At 44.0% G+C, this 20,475-nt stretch overlaps 1 protein-coding gene and 1 long non-coding RNA gene across 3 annotated transcripts in view; one reads left to right on the forward strand and one right to left on the reverse strand.

Moving 5' to 3' along the window:
• Positions 1-447: 447 nt before the first annotated feature.
• On the reverse strand, positions 448-13,252 carry Gm40520. Of its 2 annotated transcripts, XR_870739.3 has the most exons (3): positions 12,425-13,252; positions 2,845-2,954; positions 448-1,109 (listed from the first exon to the last, which is right to left on the reverse strand). It is a non-coding gene; the product is annotated as a predicted gene, 40520 (long non-coding RNA). The 2 variants fall into 2 exon arrangements; XR_003948165.1 differs by having other exon boundaries at positions 448-2,954; positions 12,425-13,251.
• Arhgap20 (Rho GTPase activating protein 20) overlaps positions 13,175-20,475 on the forward strand; it is an 87,709-nt gene continuing 80,408 nt past the window's right edge. The window contains exon 1 of the mRNA NM_175535.4: positions 13,175-13,435. Within this exon, the coding sequence (NP_780744.2) occupies positions 13,331-13,435 (105 nt within the window). The 5' untranslated portion in view covers positions 13,175-13,330. The remainder of the gene's footprint in view (positions 13,436-20,475) is intronic.

A 20,475-nucleotide genomic window follows, 5' to 3' on the forward strand; every position in this document is an offset into this window, starting at 1 on the left:
ATTCAAAAGTAATAAGTTAGCAAAGAAACTCTAACAATATTATCAAACAAAAGTGCCACATCACTAAATCAAACATTAGAGTCATTAGCACTTTGGTGTTAGTGACACACTGGATCCACCTGGACAATCCAAATTTAAGCATTTTTCTGAAACAACGAAAAAATTGTGGTTTTAAAATTCCAGAAATACAATTCTGTGTTTTTGTTGTCTATAGCTTTATGGGTCTTAGAAACTGTATGCCTCCCTCTAGAAAACCACAGAATGAATCCCAATGATAGTGGGCAGTTTTCTCACTGGCCTGTTACTTTAGGGTGGTATTAGCAGGTAGAATAAAGCCAAAGTATTACTTTTTAAGTGCTGTTTTGGTCTCTTTCATAAAAATAAAACCTATATCCCCAGATTTGATCATCTCAGAAGCACCCTGACAATATGCTTTATATAATTCTGTAAACATAGAAAAATCTTTTAATCTCACAGACTCCATCCAAAAGTGTCCTGTTGCCTTTCCAAAGCCACTTTCTGCTTTTTACAATTTTTGAGAGTTCCATCCATGAGTACTGTATTTATATCATTTCCTTCTCACTCTCTCCACCTCCCTCTCATGTTTATGACTCTGTGCCCCACATTCTTCCTCATATGCGTGACTTCTTTTTTACACACACATATATATTATATAGAAACAATGTGTGTCCATAAATACAGTCTGCTGAGTCCATGTAGTGTTTGGGGCAGATCACTTGGATTAATCTCTCAGGGTCACTAGAGAAGACGGATTCTTCTTCCACTGTAGTCATTAATTGCCTGTAGTTCTTCATAGAAGATTGGGGCTCTGTGAAATTTTCCTGTCCACATGGTCATATCAACTGGTGCTGTCATTGTGCTGTGTTTCTTCGTCAGTAATCGCAAGCACTTGGCTATTGCTCCATTGAACCATAATGGAAAACATCTCCAGATCTGCTTTCTTTGTAGAGTTTAAAGTAAGCATTGGGGGGTGGGGGAGAGAAGATGTGGGGGGAAACGGAAGTGAGTGGAAGACTTTGAGGAGATCTACAAGTTAGAACTCATTGCATTCGTTTCATTTTGTTTTCCTCAGGAAAAGCTGTCTCCTGCTGCAGAATTAAGTAGAAAAACAACGTTCAGTGGTGCTGTGAAGACCCAGTGTTCCCTGCCCTTATCCAACTGCTTTTCTTTCTGGAAAGCATGCAGAACCATAAACTCTGTAGCTACAAAGTTCAATTCTGATCTGGAGTGAAAATGCCCCAGGTGTGTTTTACTAGATCATAAAATTGAATTGGGCAGTGAAAGTCATAGGAATCAGTGGGTTTTTGTTTTTTCCCTATATAGCATGTTTTCCAGGGAAAAGATGACGACAGAAGAATAGGCCAAAATCAAATGAATTATTAAATCATTATAAAAGGTTGTCCCTGTGATAGCGTGTGATTGTACACTCACATACTGGAAAATGGCATGCTGGAAACCCTGGAGCAGTAGAATTGGCCAGGCCTGGCTTGAATCCATTCCTGTCTTATAATTTGGAAAAATAATTTTATCTTTATTATTTCATCTGTTTCCAGATCTTCGAAGGAGGAATCCACCACAGCATTATTATGAGGCTGCATGAGAGGAGGCATATAAAGAGCTTCAAGGTCAGGCAGCCTAAGTTAGAGTCACGGCAAGTGACTCGGAACCATAAAATCCTAGCATCCTAACTTCTGAAAATAGGAATACCCTTACTACCCATCCTGTACAGATATTGTGGAGAAAACCTTGGTCCAGAGCAAGGGCATCGCAAGCATCTGTTGAGTGCCTGTTGGCTTAGCTTTCCCTCTGGGTCCAGATTCTCTCTAAGCTGCCACTGGACATTGTCTACACGTTTAACACCTATCAAATGTTCATCTATTACAATTTAGAATTTAGGACAAATTTTATTTTCAAATTTAAATTTCATCCCGAAGAGAAGTGATGCAAGGTATTTGTTTCACTGAATTTCTAGGGATTTTTTAATCTTTTGTTAACAGATTTTAGAAATAGAAAATTAAGTATAAGAAGAAATAAGATTTTATTTAGAGAGCTACTATATAGATTTAACAAGTTAACTTCTATTTTTCTTCATTTAAAAAAATTAGTCTTGTAAAAACTGTTTGTATAAGCCAATTTTATAAGATAAAGCAGTTCAGACAAACGAAAGCTTTTTAATCCCTTTCCCCAAAACTATTAATTTCTAGCCAACCATCGAAGAAGAAATAAGTAAAGACACTTTTTATATTTAATTATCAGAACCAGCTTATGCAAAATACTATATTCTACATTGATGCAGCTACCAGATATGTGCACACCTATGAAAAGTGAATGGAAGCAAGCAGGAGGAGGCATTAGAGTTATTTCGCTACAAGTATTTTCACTACCATAAAGCAATAAATATGGCGTTATTTGAGAGAAAAGAGAGAAAATTCAAATGAGTGCCTGAATGATGTCATCAGTCTATCTAAAAGAGAAGACATGCTGTATGTAATCTATAAAAGGCCACACTGTATGCAAAGACACTGGTCTTTGGGAAACTGAGGCAGGAGGGATGAGAGTTCTGTATCAGCCTCAGCTGCATAGCAAAAAGAAAAAACAAACAACAAAAAAAAACCCATACAGATTAAAAATTAGTAGTAGAAGAAAAACCCCTCAAGTTAATGCCAATCAGAGGAAGCAGGAGTAACTATGCTGATTTCAGATGAAGCAAAGGGCAAAGCAAAGAAAACTATCAGGGATATTGAAGGTTTATCAGAAGGATATTGTGTTACAATAAAGGAGTCACTTTTCCAGAAGACGAAACACTATTTAATAGGTATGTACCTAAAAGCAGGGCACCAAACTATTTGGGGCAATAATGATGAGGATGCTGTTGCTGCTGCTGCTGCTGCTGCTGATGATGATGATGATGATGATGACAGTGATAAATACAGCTGCAAGAAAAAAATGAGATCAATACATCAGAGCTGGAGATTTCAACACTTCTCTTTCTGAAGTGGACACAATCAGAGAATCAGTGAGTGCATGGTTGGGTCCAGCAGCACCTTCAGTCCACAGGAAATAATGAACATCCCTAGATTGCACCATCCAGCAACTGAAAACATTCTTCTCACAGTCCCATGGAACACCAACCAAGACAGGCTACCTTCAGAGCCATAAAACGCACCTTAACAAATGTAAAAGTCTACAAGACATGCAAAGTGTCTTCAGATCTACGGTGGAATTAAACTAACAACAATAGAAAAAGACGAAAGTCTGATTAAACCGCATATTTCTAAATAACATGTGAATCAAGGAGTAAGTCCCAATAGAAAATTTAAGATATCTCTAATTGGGGCTGGTGAGATGGCTCAGCAGGTAAGAGCACCGACTGCTCCTCCGAAGGTCCTGAGTTCAAATCCCAGCAACCACATGGTGGCTCACAGCCATCCCTAACAAGATCTGACGCCCTCTTCTGGTGTGTCTGAAGACAGCCACAGTGTACTTACATATAATAAATAAATAAATCTTTAAAAAAAAAATTTTATCGAAAGGACCCAGATGTAGCTGTCTCTTGTGAGACTATGCCGGGGCCTAGCAAACACAGAAGTGGATGCTCACAGTCAGCTAATGGATGGATCACAGGGCTCCCAATGGAGGAGCTAGAGAAAGTACCCAAGGAGCTAAAGGGATCTGCAACCCTATAGGTGGAACAACATTATGAACCAACCAGTACCCCGGAACTCTTGACTCTAGCTGCATATGTATCAAAAGATGGCCTAGTCGGCCATCACTGGAAAGAGAGGCCCATTGGACACGCAAACTTTATATGCCCCAGTACAGGGGAACGCCAGGGCCAAAAAGGGGGAGTGGGTGGGTAGGGGAGTGGGGGTGGGTGGCTATGGGGGACTTTTGGTATAGCATTGGAAATGTAAATGAGCTAAATACCTAATAAAAAATGGGAAAAAAAGATATCTCTAATTAGTTAAAAGTGGAAAACAATTATGAAAATTTGTGGGATGCAGTAAATTCAACTTATTGTATTTCGTGCTGATAATAGAAAGAGAGCAGATGTAAAATTGATACTATGCTTTTGCCTAAGGAAACTATAGGTAGGACAAATTAAACCCAGATTAATCAGAGAGAAGAAATAATACGAGTTTATACAAAAATCAGTAGAACTGAAAACAAAACCAATAGAGTAGTTGATCTCTACCATCCTAATGCTACAAACATTTCATACAGTTACTGGTGTTGTGGTGACCCCCAACCATAAAATTATTTTTGCTGCTACTTTGTAACTTTAAGTTTGCTGTTATGAACTGTAGTGTAAATATCTGATATGAGACCCACACGAAAGGGTTGTTTGACCCCTAAGGGGGTCGTGACGCATAGGTTGAGAAACACTGCAATAGAGAAACAAGAAATCAATGCTTAACACAAAGAGTGAGCACTAGCCAGTCGTGGTGGTGCACACCTTTAATCCCAGCACTCTGGAGGCAGAGGCAGAGGCAGGCGGATTTCTGAGTTCGAGGCCAGCCTGGTCTACTAAGTGAGTTCCAGGTCAGCCAGGGCTACACAGGAAAACTCTGTCTTGAAAAACCAAAAAACCAAAAAACCAAAAAAACCCAAAAAACAAAAAAAAACAAAGAGTGAGCCCTAATGTAAACTAGAGGCTGTTGTCTGCTCAGTTGTACTAGCCATGCGCCTGTGGTAAAGGATGTTACAATGGGGGATGCTGTAAATGTGGGAGTAGGGACATCTCTATACCCTTCCTTTTCTTTACTGTAAACCTAAAATTGCTCCTTAAAAAAATAGTTTTGAAAAAGCTTTAAATAAAAAACTGTAAAAGATTTGAATGTACTGTGAACCAAGGGGCGGGGGGAAACAACGGTAAGCAAGTAATTAAGGGAGGGATAACCCCCCCCTTACCCCATGCCCATCTCTGATAGGCTGGAATTAACACATTGATTATGGTAAGACAGAAAAAGATTAACCAGAGATTAAGTAGATTTTCTTTAAACTGCAAAGTTTATCAAAGCTTCTCATATACATGTTTAGTAATGTACAGTGTCACTTGAGCAGACTTTCCAAAACATACTTGGCTATGAAACTCTATATTCTCCTAGAGAATCTTAAGGGAGTAATGTTGCATATGGCGTGCTTTCTAAAATATGCTGCAAAGCGAAACACTTTTTTTGGAATGTCTTCATCTAACTTTTTGTCAAACTTCCTTTTATTTTGTTACTATTTTTAAAGTAATAAGCACTTTTGCAAATTATTTTCTTTCATTGTCTGTAGCAAATATGTAAAGGTTGTTCTTTTAGTGGTTATTTATGTTATGGAGTGTGTGTGTGTATGGGGTATGTGTGTGGGTTTATGTGACACACAAACACACACACACACACACACTCGGGGGGCGGGGGGGAGAGAATGGGTGTTCCCATGCATGCAGAGGCCAAAGCAACACATTGATGGCTTTCTTCTAAGACTCTCTGCCACACTGCCTTAAGACAGAGTCTCTCGCTGGACAAGGAGCTTACATTTTTGGGGAGACTGTGTGGCTAGTGAGCTCTAGGGATCTTCTTGTCTCCACCCCCCCCACCCCTCCCCTAATGCTGGGTTAACTGTCAGGGCCAGCCATACTTGGTTTTTCACGTGAGCTCTGGCGGTCTAAAATCTCACACTTGTCAAGCAAGTGTTCTCACCCTCTGATCATCCCCTTATCCCTTCATTTGTAATTTAAGAGGAAGAGGGTATCACACAGCCCTGAATCAGAGGAATAATGTTGGAAAGATTCATTTCCATAAACCTCTACAGAGAACTGTATCACAAGTATGTAGAGCGAACTAACAAACATGCAGTCAGATCAAACACCTAGGGAAAACCAGAGGAAACACCAGAGGAGAGAGAAGTGTCACAGATAGGGCTTTCCCCTGAAGAATGGGCAAGAAAAAGTCACAGTGGAGGGCAAATGATTGGTAAATTAATTTTGTCTGTCTCATGAAGCAATCTAAAATACGATGAAAAATGCATTTCTTCTGCCTTCTTCTGTTTCTTGTTAAACAATCAAGTTGCTTTTGTAAGATATATACATAGATATGTGTATAGATAGATATAGATACAGATACTAGGATTAGAGATATATTTAATGATTATGATAAGCCTTTGGCCTGCAAGAAAGCTAAGTAGGATACTTAAAGTCACATGTTCCATGAGAATGGATGCATCTCAGTTTGTGGTCATGAAAATCAAAAACATTGCCATCAGATTTTGTGATAAAAATTATGGGCTTTGGCTCCTACACTTGATGCTGGCTCTTGCATTTCCACGCTACATGGACTTCGATAAGTACTTTAATACCCCTTAGTACCAAGCTGTCCATTTATGTAACAAGCATAAAAATGCAAGTCATTGGACGTGTCTTGAGGTCTGTGGCAGAATGACAAATGTTAATATAGTGTTTAAGGCCCAAAGCATTATCCTGCAAAGCTATGTCCCACTAAGTGACTGGGTATGAGCATTACTGGGGTACTTCTGATAGTCCATATTTAAAGTCTAACCAGGCTTGGGAATCCATCATATTTGGGTTCAAATTCTAATTCACTTTCTATAACTTATAATTAATAGTTAGCTCCAGGGTAATCTAATGCCTCTGGCACCCATGAACCCTGGCAGTCATATTCACATTCCCATACAGATCCACACACATGTACATAATGAAATTCTTTAAAAAGGATCATAATACTACCTCTTTGGCATCACTGAAGATTATGTGTGATGTATATGCAGCCTACCTAACATACAATAGGGACTCCACAGATGTCAGTCTCCTTCCGCATTTCCTAGAAAAATCAATGTATACATTTTTATTAGAATCCACAATCCTTCACATTCTTTCCCCAAATTATTTTTCTAGCTTTGGTTCCAAGCATCTCCCCATTAGAATCTTTCTTTCTTTTTTTTCCCCCTCCTTTCTCTAGATCCTTTTTCCTCTATGGTCTAAAACCTCTTAGACTGGGATTATATTCACTGTGTAAATAGCCTCTTGAGAGATTACAACCAAAAGGTGACTAAAGCCTCGTGTCTGATCTTGATCAGTCTTCTAAGCATCTCAAGCACAAGACTCTGCTGACACTCGGACTGCAGGAAGCAGCCTCTGTACCATCTTGCTATACAGAATTGAGCGCATGGGGAAAGCTTAACTACAGGTCAGACAGGAACAAGAATGCACCCCTGAGATACAGGCAGGAAGATCTGGGAGGATATTTGCAGGTTGCATTTGGTACCTAACATGATGTGTGTTGCACTGCGTAATCAAAAGTCCATTGCTTGGAGTGAGCAAATAGTACGCTATTTCACCTATATACCACATTTATATTTGAACAATGTTGCTAAGAACACTGATGTACAGGTACCTGCTAGAGAAATGTTTTTCACCCTATGGGTCAAAACCATGTAAGGGTAGAATAACCCTTTCACAGTTGTCGCCTAAGACCATCAAAAACCACAGATATTTATAATATGATTCATTAACAGTAGCAAAATTACAGTTGTGAAGTAGTAATGAAAATAATTTTATGGTGTGGGGCCACCACAACATGAGGAACTGTGTTAAAAGGTTTACAGCATTAGGAAGGTTGAGAATCACTGTGTTAGAGTCATTGTTTTCAAATTGTTGGAAGTATATACTTAGGAATGGAATTGCGGACTCAAATGTAATCTAGGTTTAAGGTTTTGAGGAAACAGCAAGAATTCCCTTTTCAGTGTCCCCCATTCATGAAAGGGGGCAGAAAAGTTTTAAGGGGTAGTTCAGACATTGTCTGTGGGTATGGCTGAGAGAAAAAGTCAAAAACAAAAAATCTCAAATGTGCAAGTTAACAGACGACTTGGTGGTCAAAGGTGTGACGCCGTGTCTGTGAGTGGTCTGGAGGTAAGCGGGATTCTTTTGACTGGATTTAATGCACCTAACCCTGGAGAGACTTGAAGCCCCAGGGAGTGGGGAAGTCTGGTGGGGGTGGTCAGAGACAGAGGGAAGGAGGAATGGGATGAGGTACTGTAGAAGGGGGGACCAGGAGCAGGAATACAGCTAGACTAAAAAAAATAAAAGTAATAATAAAGAGGAAAGGAAAGGAAAAGAGAAGAAAAGAAAAAGGGAGAAATCTAAGCTATTGAGCTTGAACTATGAAGCACATGAAGGCAGGCGTGACCAAGAATAGGTGAGGGATGGAGGTGATAAGAAGTTAATGACCTCAACATTACACCCAATGAAGTAAGTGTTCACAAATCAGTGAGTCTGTTGGATGCCCAGTTGTGAAACTGGGATAGAAATAAGGAACTAGTTAGCACTACATGCAAGCATATGGTATGACCACAACCAGACACAGCTCAAAGATTACTAGAATAAATGAGAGTAAATTTTCATTTCCAGGACTTGGGGGTGGGGTGGAGGAAGAAATAAGGCCACAAAACACTTTGGTGTGGACACCAGAAGAAAGACAAGCCAGTAACCTTCAAGGAGAAAGCCCAGGTCAAGGTCTGCTGCTTTGACTCTGTAACAAGTATTCTCAATTCTTCTGTTCGATTGTTATGCCCACTCATTTGGCAAACTAACCTTTTCTCTGAATGAATTCAGTCCACTTTCCAGAATCCCCAAAGAGAAACCCTGCCTTGTGAAGGTAAGTCCATTATAAATTCATTCGGGTTGTGAATATGCGGGCAACACAGTCTTGACCTTGCTCATTCTTCAGAGCCCATTTAAAGCATTCTATTTACCATCTATTCTCTGATCCTCATATGTTTCCCTCTGTTCTCTGCAGAACTCGCTGATCCCCAAAGATGTAGAAATGCTTACTCAATCCCTAGCCTCAATCCTTATGCAGTACCCTTGCTTACAATGTGTTAGCCAAGCTTTCTGCCTTACCCACAATTCTTTCCTACTTATCTTTTGTAATAGAATCAGTGTTGTTTGTCCTGCACCATTGGCCCCAGTGTCTTCAGCTGTGTCACCTCTAATGCCTTCCCTTCCGTATTTATGTGAACTCACTTGGCTGTGTCACCTCTAATGCCTTCCCTTCCATATTTATGTGAACTCACTTGGCTGTGTCACCTCTAATGCCTTCCCTTCCGTATTTATGTGAACTCACTTGGCCCTCCTTGATTCCCTTCAGATCACTCTCTCTTCTCTAGTTTCTGCTTTCTCTTTCAACCCAGACACACCTCCAAAGAGTCATGTACATTTACTATAGGGCTCTTTCTCATTTGTAAAACCCATCCCATTCATATCGCTTAAACTGATCTAGATAGGATAGACACACACACACACACACACTGCTGCTGCTGCTGTTCATAAAAATAATAGGTATTTTTCCAGTCTTATCTTTCTTGGTCACTTTATCTTTCCATAAGCGTTTTTCCTCTGACCTTGTTCTATAAATGAATATTAGCATCTCTCCCCTTCTTCACCCGTAGCAGATCTGCCTACTGTGTTGGTGATAAACAGACTCCTTCTCCCTCTGATGAGGGTTGTCTTGTTTTCCTTTCTATCCACAGCTAATCTATAAAGAGAAGTCCCAGTTTTCTCCCTCCCCCTTCCAGGTGCACCTTCACCTCTTGCAGCCTAAGATGTCAGCCACTATTTCTCCATAACCGTTATATTGACTTTGAACATGAACCCACTTAGCACTGTTCATTTTCTCTAAATGCTTTATCTTCCTCCCCTCCACAGTTTGTCACCTCCATTGCTTTCCCAGTGGTGTTCTCAGTGGTGACCATAAGGGTTTGGGATTACATAAAATAATAGACCCAAATGATTTCTCAGAGAACTTAAATTTTTAAAGAACTTGGAATTATATGGAAATATGCAGACTTTAACGTTTGGCAACACAATATTTTTAAAATATGCATATCTGAACTCCCACTTCAGGCCATCAGTTTCCACTGTGGGTCAAGGGCATTTGGATACAAAGTGGAAATGACTGCTAAGTGCATCTTGTATTTATAATGACTATCCCTTTCAGCTCGTCAAGCACCTGGTATAATCGTCCTACATATGAAGAAACATCGCATGAAGTTTTTTAGTATTTGTGTTTTCACTACTATTCATTCTGATGATTGGCAAGATGCTGGTTTTATTCTTAGTGTCCATTGCAGGCCTGCTCCTGGAGCTTCCCAGATGCTAGTGCTTTGCTTCAAGGCTTGCCTCACAGTATTTTAGGTGCATCCTGCTTGTGTCTAGCATTGTGCTTCCCACGCTTCAATTGCTTTATCATCAGTTTCATGTCCTGGTATCACTTGCCTACAGCATAAGGATCCTGGTGAATAGAAAATGGTTTTCATCGTCTAAACAACACAAGGACTAGTCCAGGGTTCTGTCTTCCTCTGTATAACATCTCCCTCACACTAGACAGAATGATGGAAGTGACCTATGGTTGTATATAATAGTGTGTTTATCCATTCAAATATAAAAGGTTGTAAAAATTACTGCAGCATGCTTGGGTGCATGGTATAGAGAAGAGAAAAATGCAACTTTTCCTCTTAAAGCAAGTAGAGCAAACGGCACTGGTATAGTGTGGTGTGAGTTACTCAGAGAAGCAAAGCTTTCCGCAGCACGGAAAGCAGACCAGGTAGTTGAGAAGAACGCAGGTTCTGAAGCTGCATGGTCAGTTTCTAAGTTACCATCACTGTTCAAAGTCCTCGTGGCCTGCTGTTGTCTTCTATGTGGAGTGGGGGAATAAACGAACCCACCCTATCTGATACAGATGGGAGTTAATTATATCTGTAAAATACTCATAGTCTCCCATAGAGCAAACACTCAGCAAAGGCTTCCTGTTGCAATTGCTGGAGCTACTCTCAAGCCTGGGTGCCTGGAGCTGGGGAAGAGATAAACCTAGGAAGACTTCTCTCGGTTTCTGACAGTCCTGAAGATTTCCAGGACGATTCACCAGGTACCTTTTATGCCCCAGATACTAGACATTTCGGAGTAAAGTAAAAGAGGGTAGAGACGTAGCCTGGAAAATTCCCAGACACGAAGGACAAGTCCAAAGTCCTAGTGGGCTTCTGAAAGTATGACGATTTCAAGGTGACAGAGAACAGGGTGAGAAGCAAAGACACATAAGAGTCAGCAAGAAAGTGAAGTGAGGGTGGGGTGTGGGGGGGGGTCTGTCTTTCATTCTGTACTATGACATTTTTGGTTTATTCCACAGCAAGGAACCAAATAATGGTTTAGCAGGGCAGTGTTGTGATCAGACAGACATGTGTCTCTACTGTCGGCTGTTCAAACCCAAATTTCCTGAGTAGCCTTGCCTCGAAACTTAACGTGGAGAGAGCAATTTTCTGTGCTGTTCCAAGCTATTTCATCTTGGGAATAAAAAGACAAAATGAACAGTGAAAGTTTTCCACATTTGCTGGGGGAAAAGGGGGTACCTTGATTTGGGAAACTGGCTATTTCATCACAGAGATACTTCATAGTCCATGGGGCTCTTTGAATGACAGCCAGCTCTGTCTTGACTCTTCTGCATCTTTCTTATATCATTTGTGTGTCTTCTCAGTTCATTTAACTAACAAACATTTATTATGTTAGACACTGCCTTAGTATCTATCAGGTGGCAACAAAGAACAAGAATGTCTGGATGGCTGTGACTCTTTGGGCTAAGTGAACTATTTGGAGATAAAAGAATTGAAACAAACAAACAAACAAACAAACAAACAAAAATGAGGCAGATTAAGAAAAGCCAGGGTGTCCATTCACCAAAGAATTAAGAGATTAAGGCACCTGGGGGTGGTTCCAAGTGAATGAACAGAACTGCAAAGCCCTCTTTAAGCACAACCTATAAATTAGTGGGTGAAAGCCCTTCTCTGCACGAGGACCACAGCTGTAGCACCCCTGATTCACAGATGTATATACATATATATGAGATTTATTAAGCTTCCTTTTAACAATGTAGTGTGATGTGACTAAAATTAGCCTTATATTTCCACAACAAACAATCTTAGGTTTGGATGATTGTGTAGGTGTGTCTTTGTGGGTGTGTGTTGGACAGCATCCCCTAGCTTGGAACACTGCCCACCTGAGTTCTGTTCCTTATAACCTGCCCCAATAGCCGCCCAAACTGCAAGAAACCTCTTTTTCTTTTTTTCTTTTCTTTCCTTTCCTTTTCTCCCCCTTTCTTTTCTTTTCTTTTCTTTTTTCCTTGTCACAAAAATAAGCAGAATCCGTAACCATCTCGCAATCACGGAGTGATATCCTTAGTGATTTTTTTTTCACACTAGTTCTGATTCCAAGGGAAGAATGCCACCTACTGTATCATTTACACCAGCAGCCAGCCCTGCAAAGTGCGAACACTACTTAACCCTGGTCTGTTCCAACTGCCCTTTGATTATTATTTAGTCCAAAAAAGAGGGAGGGGTCACTATTTGGACTTACAGGAAGTTAGGTTCTGAGCTCGCGATATCAGATCAACGCTTCCACATATTGTTGCCTTCTCATAGATACTATGCCAAGTTTCAACCTCCTTTCTGCCTGCATTTTCCTCTTAATTGCGCTTTCTCCTTCAGAATGCAGGGTCCCTGCAGCTTGCTGCCTGCGAAGCTGGTGGTGCAGACATGCAAGGTTGCTTGTCCATGCTTGCTCCCTGTGACTGCAAAGCAACAGCTCTGGGTTACCCTGACAGGCTTAGCTAGCAAGCGTTCGATATTGCCCCCGAAGTCCGGCGATGCCACCAGGGCTTCCAAATTTGTCTAACTCCTTCTTCAGCGGAGCGGGGACCGGGTTGGGGGTGGGGGTGGGGTCCCTTCCGCAGTCCGCGAAAGCGAGGCTAGGCTGGCGGCCCCTGCACCACCTTCGAGCGAGCCGCGCTCGCTGAGGCTCCCGCGCTGCAGCTGCGCGGGAAGGGACGCTGGCGGGAGCGAGCGGACAGGCGCGCGGAGCTGCACCGGAGGCAGTGGTGCGTGGTGCACGGCGCGTGGCGCGCGGCAGCGAAAGCTTCGTACCCGCGGAGGCACCTCGCAAGGTTAGTGGCTTCGGTAGCGCCAAGCGCTGAGAGCTCGCTCCCGGCAGTGTGCACGGGCGGCGCGGGGAGGGCGGAGGAGGCGGGGCGGACGCGGAGAGGCGGGGCGGGCCGGGGCGGGGCTACGTGGACGGGCGGCCGCCCGGAGCGCTTGCTGCAGCCTGAGCAGAGTGCGGCGAGCGCGACGAGCGCGGCGCGGGCGGCGGTCCATGGCCCCGACGGGAGGCGCGCCGCCCGCACCCGCAGCTCGGCGTCCGGCCTGAGCGGACCGCGCCGCGCAGCCACCCGGTCCTCGGCTTGGGCTTAGCTTGCAGATCTTCTTCATGGAAGCGATGTCTCCGCAGCAGGATGCTCTAGGGGCGCAGCCGGGGCGCTCCTCCTCGCTGACAGGCATGTCTCGCATCGCGGGAGGCCCTGGCACCAAGAAGGTGAGGACGCCCGAGCGGGAGGGCCCCTCCATGGGCTCGCGCCTTCCACGGGTGCCTGGTGCTGAGAGGGGTTAACGGTCCCCGCGTGGGGTGGGAGGGTCACCTCCCGGGATCCCCGCTGTCTTCTCTGGTGGAAACGGTCTCGGAGAAGCCCGTTGCCTCTCCATCTCTGACCCGGGGAGTGCCTCCCTGCGAGCCTCCCGAGGTAGTCTTAACCCGACAGCCTGAGGAAGGTAGGCGGCCCCGGAGGGGAGGGATGATGCGCCCACCCAAGGCCTCCAGGGGATGTCGGAGATGGGTGCCGTGGGCTACACTGTGGGATCCGGAGGTTTGACTCGGCCTAGATCTAGGCTGGCTGGCGGTGGGCGGGCAGTTTCCGGAGGTCCCAGCGGGGCATGGGGGGCTTGGCTCAGAACCACCCCCTGAGAAGGGACGTTTGCATTTGCCTGTGGGGGCGGCGCCCTTGTTCCCTGACACCCGAAGGACTGATCCGGGTAACTACTTGTAGCTTTTGCTGGTGATTGACTGGTCCACGGTGCAGCGGGAGGATTTCGATAGAGGTCAGGAGTCTGCAATAGGTCCCGGAGCAAGTGCACGTGGGCCGCGAGCTTCTGAGCTCCTGGGAATTGATTTGGGTGCTGTAGCCATGGGTGCCCCCTTCCCTTCCTCCAGCACTAAACCTTCAGATATTTGGCCATATTTGTTCCTTACAGTGGTGTCGCCTTCTCCAGCTTCTGTGGAAACAAGTTGGGATGAGAGCTCATTCTAGTTCTTCCCTAACAAATAATGTGAAAACGTTGCATTACTATAATTAGAGACTCACAGGGATACACTGGCTCCCTGCATGTCCGGATTTTATGGCTTTTCATTAATCTTCCCACTAGAATGGTGGCTTGGCTGGAGGTGAAAGAAGAGAGGTGATAGCTGTATAGAAATGTATGTGAGCTCCCAAGGACCTTGGGCCTGTCACAGAGCCCTCTATGGGTGTCTGTGAACTTGATGGATGGGCAGTAGTGGCGGCTCAGCCTTTGATGTATGGAGGCTGATGTTTGCCCTTGTGGGTTTTTTCACCCTTCAGAGACAGTGTGTGTGAGTGTGTGTGCGCGCGCGCGCGTGCGTGTGTGTGTGTGTGCGCGCGCGCGCGCGCGCTGTATGTGGTGTGTGTGTGTGTGTGTGTGTGTGTGTGTGTGTGTGTGTGTGTTCCAGTTTTTCCAAATAAAACGTGAAATTGTCAGGATGTCATTCTTAATTTAGGATGGTAGAGGAACATTAGGCAATTGGCAGAGATTTAAAGCGTTTTGGTTTTGTAAACCTAAGGAATTGGAGAGAATCAAGCATTTGTTTTCCTAAAGACTGTGGCCCCGCCCCGCGACTGATTATGCTAGCAAGGGGCGGAGGGGAGGGGAGGGGAGGGGAGGGAGCCTTAAAGAGTAGCTTTATCATTTTCAAGCCGCACTTGTCCCATAAAGGAAGGGAGGCTGTGTCCTTTTTCCTATGCTCTGTTCTCTGGGCACAGCCACTATCTCTAGGATGGTGTCCTTCGTTATAAAACATAAAGAGCTAGTACATTTCCACATCCATCTCTACTCCCCCAAGATTTTTGAGAAAATTGAATGGATGATGGCACATAGGCGCGATTGTGTTAGCCCTTCGTGTGCATTTTCCCCGTGATTGTAATTCACAACACTCGTGTTCTGGGTTACTCAGGCCTGTCATCTAGGATGGGGTTTCAACACCTTTCTTCAGTCAGCAATAGCCAACCCACCACAACAGCTGCCACCCTTCCAAAGTGTCCCGAACTTCTCCACTCCACCCTGCACAGCTTCCAGTGCAGTCCGAGCTGCCCAGTACCCATCTCTAACCTGTGCCTTTGCAGAAACTCCCACGACACCCTCGTGTCTTTCTGTGACCCGTTCTGCATTTAGCAGTGCCAGAATGGGTGGGTTTTTTTTCCATTTGAATTGATGGTGACATTCATTTTGCTTACAATTCTGAAGGCGATTCATTTTGCAGGCCTAGTAAAACGCAGACACTTCTCCTTGGTCCCTTCTACTTCTCCCATTCCTTCACCCTCCCCACTTTTGTATGTTCTTCAGCCTCCTGGGCCTTCACTTTCATACACTAAGTCAAATTCATTCCTATTTTAGGCATTGGTGTTATTCCCTTTATGTCTGCCCAAGGAATTGTTGGTTGGTTTTTCTGTTTTTCATGTTGTGCAAACCTTGGGTCTTCTAGAGGTCTCTCTCCCTCTCCCTCTCCCTCTCCCTCTCCCTCTCCCTCTCCCTCTCCCTCTCCCTCTCCCTCCCCCTTCTCCCCCCCCCTTCCTTTGTAAATGAAAGCCACCTCCTGTCACATTCTGGGCCTTCCACTCTATTGGTTGTCTTAGCATTCATTGTACTTGGCATTTTCTCCTCTGCTTATTTCTTTCCCATTACCTGCCTCCCTCCCAACTGTGTCCTCAAGACTAGAGTGGGTCCTGCTAGATAGCAGTTGTTTCGTAAGCATTCCTTGGGTCATGGCAAGCAAGGAACAGGAGCAGTGTGGCCCCTGTCCTTAGAATTTGCCTTTAAGAGAAGGATCAGCAAGCCTTAAAGAAACAGTAAATACTTGAGGTTTGCCAGCCTTATGGTCTCTGCTTACTTCTTCCTCTACAGCACTGAAGTAGAAATGGACACTTCCTAAGTGAGTGGGCTTGACTGTGCCCCAGCAGAATTTCACATGTAGTGGAGATCAGCAGAACGGCTCATCAGATAAATACCCTTGCTGAGCAAGCCTGGGAACCTGAGTTTGATGCCCAGAACCCACGCTAACATGGAAGGAGAGAGCTGATATTCCACCAAGTTGTCCTCTGGCCTCCACACACATAGCATGCAGGTGTGTGTATGTGCACATACACATACCATATACAGCATGCACACATGTAATAACAATATAAACATACCCTGTAGTTTGCTGCCCTCTGGTCTGAAGCATTTGTGTGGTTTGGTTTGTTTGTTTGTTTGTTTGTTTGTTTGTTCTGTGGGACCTGGTCAGATGGTGAGGCTTGACCATCCTTCGTGTCTGGTAGCCAGTAACCACATGTGCCTGTTCAGGTCCTGAAATGTGGCTGGTACCCTGAAGATTTTAACATCTCTCTTGAAGTTTAATCGATAGACAGTAACCTCACATATTTAGAATTTATAAATCTAAGGTCTGGTGTATGTATGCACTTAGAAAATGTGAATTTTCCCAAGAAATCACCTGTCTGCTTTATGTCATTATAGACTAAGCGTGCATTTTCAGCTTATGTAAGTGAATTCCTTTATTGTTATTTTTATTTTTGCCTTCCTTTCACTAGATGTAATTTTCGTATCCACCTGTGGTTATTTGTATGTGTCTGTGCCTTTCATTGATGAGCTGCCATAAAGACTGAATATCTTAGCATGGGAGTTTCAGGTTTCATATACTTTGGACTTTGAGTTGTTTGGTTATACAAAAATGAGATAACTCATGAGCGGCATTCAAATCTCAATATAAGATTAATTCATATCTCTTACGTGCATAATCTGAAGATCATTTTGCTCATTGTTTTTAGTACACCTGTATTTTGACCTCAGCCCATCACAGGATGTGGCATAGACTGTCCATCTTCTGTCTTAATCAGCAAGCAGACAGTCTCAGAGTTTGAGGCAGTTTTGGATGCCAGGGTTGGGAACTAGGGATGTTCAGTTTGTAGTTCACTTACCCATTCCTCTGGCGATTGGATTGCTTCTGCTTCTTGGCTGTTACAAGTAAAGATGTTGAGAATCTTCGTTCACAATTCTGCATGGACCTATGCTTTGAGTAGGGAGCAGTAAATATCTAGGCATGGATTGACTAGGTCATAACTAGCCATATACTTGACTCTTTGAGAAAACCGGTTGTTTTTTTGTTTGTTTGTTTGGTTTTTGTTTTTGTTTTTCGAGACAGGGTTTCTCTGTATAGCCCTGGCTGCCCTGGAACTCACTCTGTAGACCAGGCTGGCCTCGAACTCAGAAATCTGCCTGCCTCTGCCTCCCGAGTGCTGGGATTAAAGGTGTGCGCCACCACGCCCGGCGAGAAAACCGGTTGCTTTATTCTGAAGTGATCTTACAGTTCCAAAAGCAGTGTATGGTAATCCAGTTCCACACATGCTCACCGACACTGTTAGCATCTCTCTGTGGGTCAGTCATCCTGACACTGCTAGCATCTCTCTGTGGGTCAGTCATCCTGACACTGCTAGCATCTCTCTGTGGGTCAGTCATCCTGACACTGCTAGCATCTCTCTGTGGGTCAGTCATCCTGACACTGCTAGCATCTCTCTGTGGGTCAGTCATCCTGACACTGCTAGCATCTCTCTGTGGGTCAGTCATCCTGACACTGTTAGCATCTCTCTGTGGGTCAGTCATCCTGACACTGCTAGCATCTCTCTGTGGGTCAGTCATCCTGACACTGCTAGCATCTCTCTGTGGGTCAGTCATCCTGACACTGCTAGCATCTCTCTGTGGGTCAGTCATCCTGACACTGCTAGCATCTCTCTGTGGGTCAGTCATCCTGACACTGTTAGCATCTCTCTGTGGGTCAGTCATCCTGACACTGCTAGCATCTCTCTGTGGGTCAGTCATCCTGACACTGCTAGCATCTCTCTGTGGGTCAGTCATCCTGACACTGCTAGCATCTCTCTGTGGGTCAGTCATCCTGACACTGCTAGCATCTCTCTGTGGGTCAGTCATCCTGACACTGCTAGCATCTCTCTGTGGGTCAGTCATCCTGACACTGCTAGCATCTCTCTGTGGGTCAGTCATCCTGACACTGCTAGCATCTCTCTGTGGGTCAGTCATCCTGACACTGCTAGCATCTCTCTGTGGGTCAGTCATCCTGACACTGCTAGCATCTCTCTGTGGGTCAGTCATCCTGACACTGCTAGCATCTCTCTGTGGGTCAGTCATCCTGACACTGTTAGCATCTCTCTGTGGGTCAGTCATCCTGACACTGCTAGCATCTCTCTGTGGGTCAGTCATCCTGACACTGCTAGCATCTCTCTGTGGGTCAGTCATCCTGACACTGCTAGCATCTCTCTGTGGGTCAGTCATCCTGACACTGCTAGCATCTCTCTGTGGGTCAGTCATCCTGACACTGTTAGCATCTCTCTGTGGGTCAGTCATCCTGACACTGCTAGCATCTCTCTGTGGGTCAGTCATCCTGACACTGCTAGCATCTCTCTGTGGGTCAGTCATCCTGACACTGCTAGCATCTCTCTGTGGGTCAGTCATCCTGACACTGCTAGCATCTCTCTGTGGGTCAGTCATCCTGACACTGCTAGCATCTCTCTGTGGGTCAGTCATCCTGACACTGCTAGCATCTCTCTGTGGGTCAGTCATCCTGACACTGCTAGCATCTCTCTGTGAGTCAGTCATCCTAGGATCATGGTGCAGTAGTACCTCTTCACATGGATGTGCATATCCTCAGTGATCTTGTATTTACCAGCCACACATTATCTCTGGTTAATTATCTATTTGCCAGCTTTCATTGGGTTGTGAGCTTTTTTATTACTGAGGTTTGAGAGTACTGTATACATTCTGTCTTCAAGTCCTTTATTGGGTATATGGTTTTCAAAATATTTCCTGTCTGTCTATGATCTGTATTTTTATTTCTTTGGCCTTGTTTTTCTAAGAACAAAAGTTCTTCACTGGGTGAAATCTAACTTGCTTTTTATTTTTCTTTAATTTGATTTTATCATAATTAACTTGAATTTAAATTTATATAGTGATGTTTACTCAGTGATAGCAATATTGGGTAGCAGGTCTAGAGGGGGAGCTTAAAAACTGTACCACAACAATTATTAAATTGTGTTATTAAATGGATCATTAAAATTCAATCCTGGTTTGAACAAATGTAAGTATTCAGATGGACCGTTCTGCACTGAGCTGTTGAAGGGAAGGCCTGTTTAAATTGCCCTTTAACTCTGAAAAGGACAGGGCCCATACATTAGAGGAGGATTTCAGAAAGGGTGAAATTAAATCCAGAGGTCCTAGGGTGGGTCTGTTTGAGCAGTTAGCCTGTAGGTGCACCACAGAAGTCAGTCTCTTTTCTTTATAGCTTTATTTAATGTTTTAACCTCAATAATTACATAGCTGAAAAGCTTGCTTTTATTTGCTACACACAGGATACAATGATTTTTCAGAGAAAAAATGTAGTCTATCTACCCTAGACGATGGACCCCTCATCCTGCCGTTGGGGCTTCCCAGAAGAACAGACAGTAAATTTGTGTAGTGGTTCCTAAAATAGAGCTCTCAAATGCACCTGCAGCACGCAGAGGACAACTTAAATTCTTCCGGAATAATGTGTTCTTGGGAGGTGTCCATATTCGTCCTTCACATCCCTGGAACAGTGGATGGAAGCCCATATCAGAGCCATGTCGGTGTTAGGAATGGCTTGGGTCAGACTCCAGCACGCTGCCCCTTAGCCTTCACTTGATAGCTAACAACTTTTTAACGAGAGCAGCAGGTATTGGGATAGGGAAGAAATGTATAGGCATAGAAAGCCAGCCAAAGTAAAATAGTTTGGAAATAGTTGTAGCATCTCAAACGTCGCAGCTGCGGTTATGAACTGTACCGTTTCCCCTTTATGCATTTTGTTGGGGGTCCAAATCTGTTTCTAGCATTTGGTGGTAGAACACCAGCAGCAGCACCACCACCACCACTACACGCCAAGAGCTGACGACTTTAACCAAGCCAAGCGTATGTGTGGCACTCAGCCTTGAATGAAATGTCTTAATAGCAGGCTTTAGTTTTATTCTTCAGTACTGAGAAAAGAAAGCCCTTGCTTAAAACTGCGTCCCACTGAGCCCTTCTCTGGTGTTACTCGCAAAGTGAATTGCATAAAACCAACTAGGAAAGAGTCTTTGCTGCAGTCATGGTGGCCCCTAGGTAATGTTAGGTGAACACTGACTAATAGTGACCCCTGATGCAGCTATCACAAGCCTTCTTATTTTGTCAGCTCACTAGGTTTTGCACCTTGATGTCTGCCCCTTTCTGGTGTTT

Source organism: Mus musculus, chromosome 9 (genome assembly GCF_000001635.26).
Source record: "Mus musculus strain C57BL/6J chromosome 9, GRCm38.p6 C57BL/6J".
NCBI classification, from domain to species: Eukaryota; Metazoa; Chordata; class Mammalia; order Rodentia; family Muridae; genus Mus; species Mus musculus.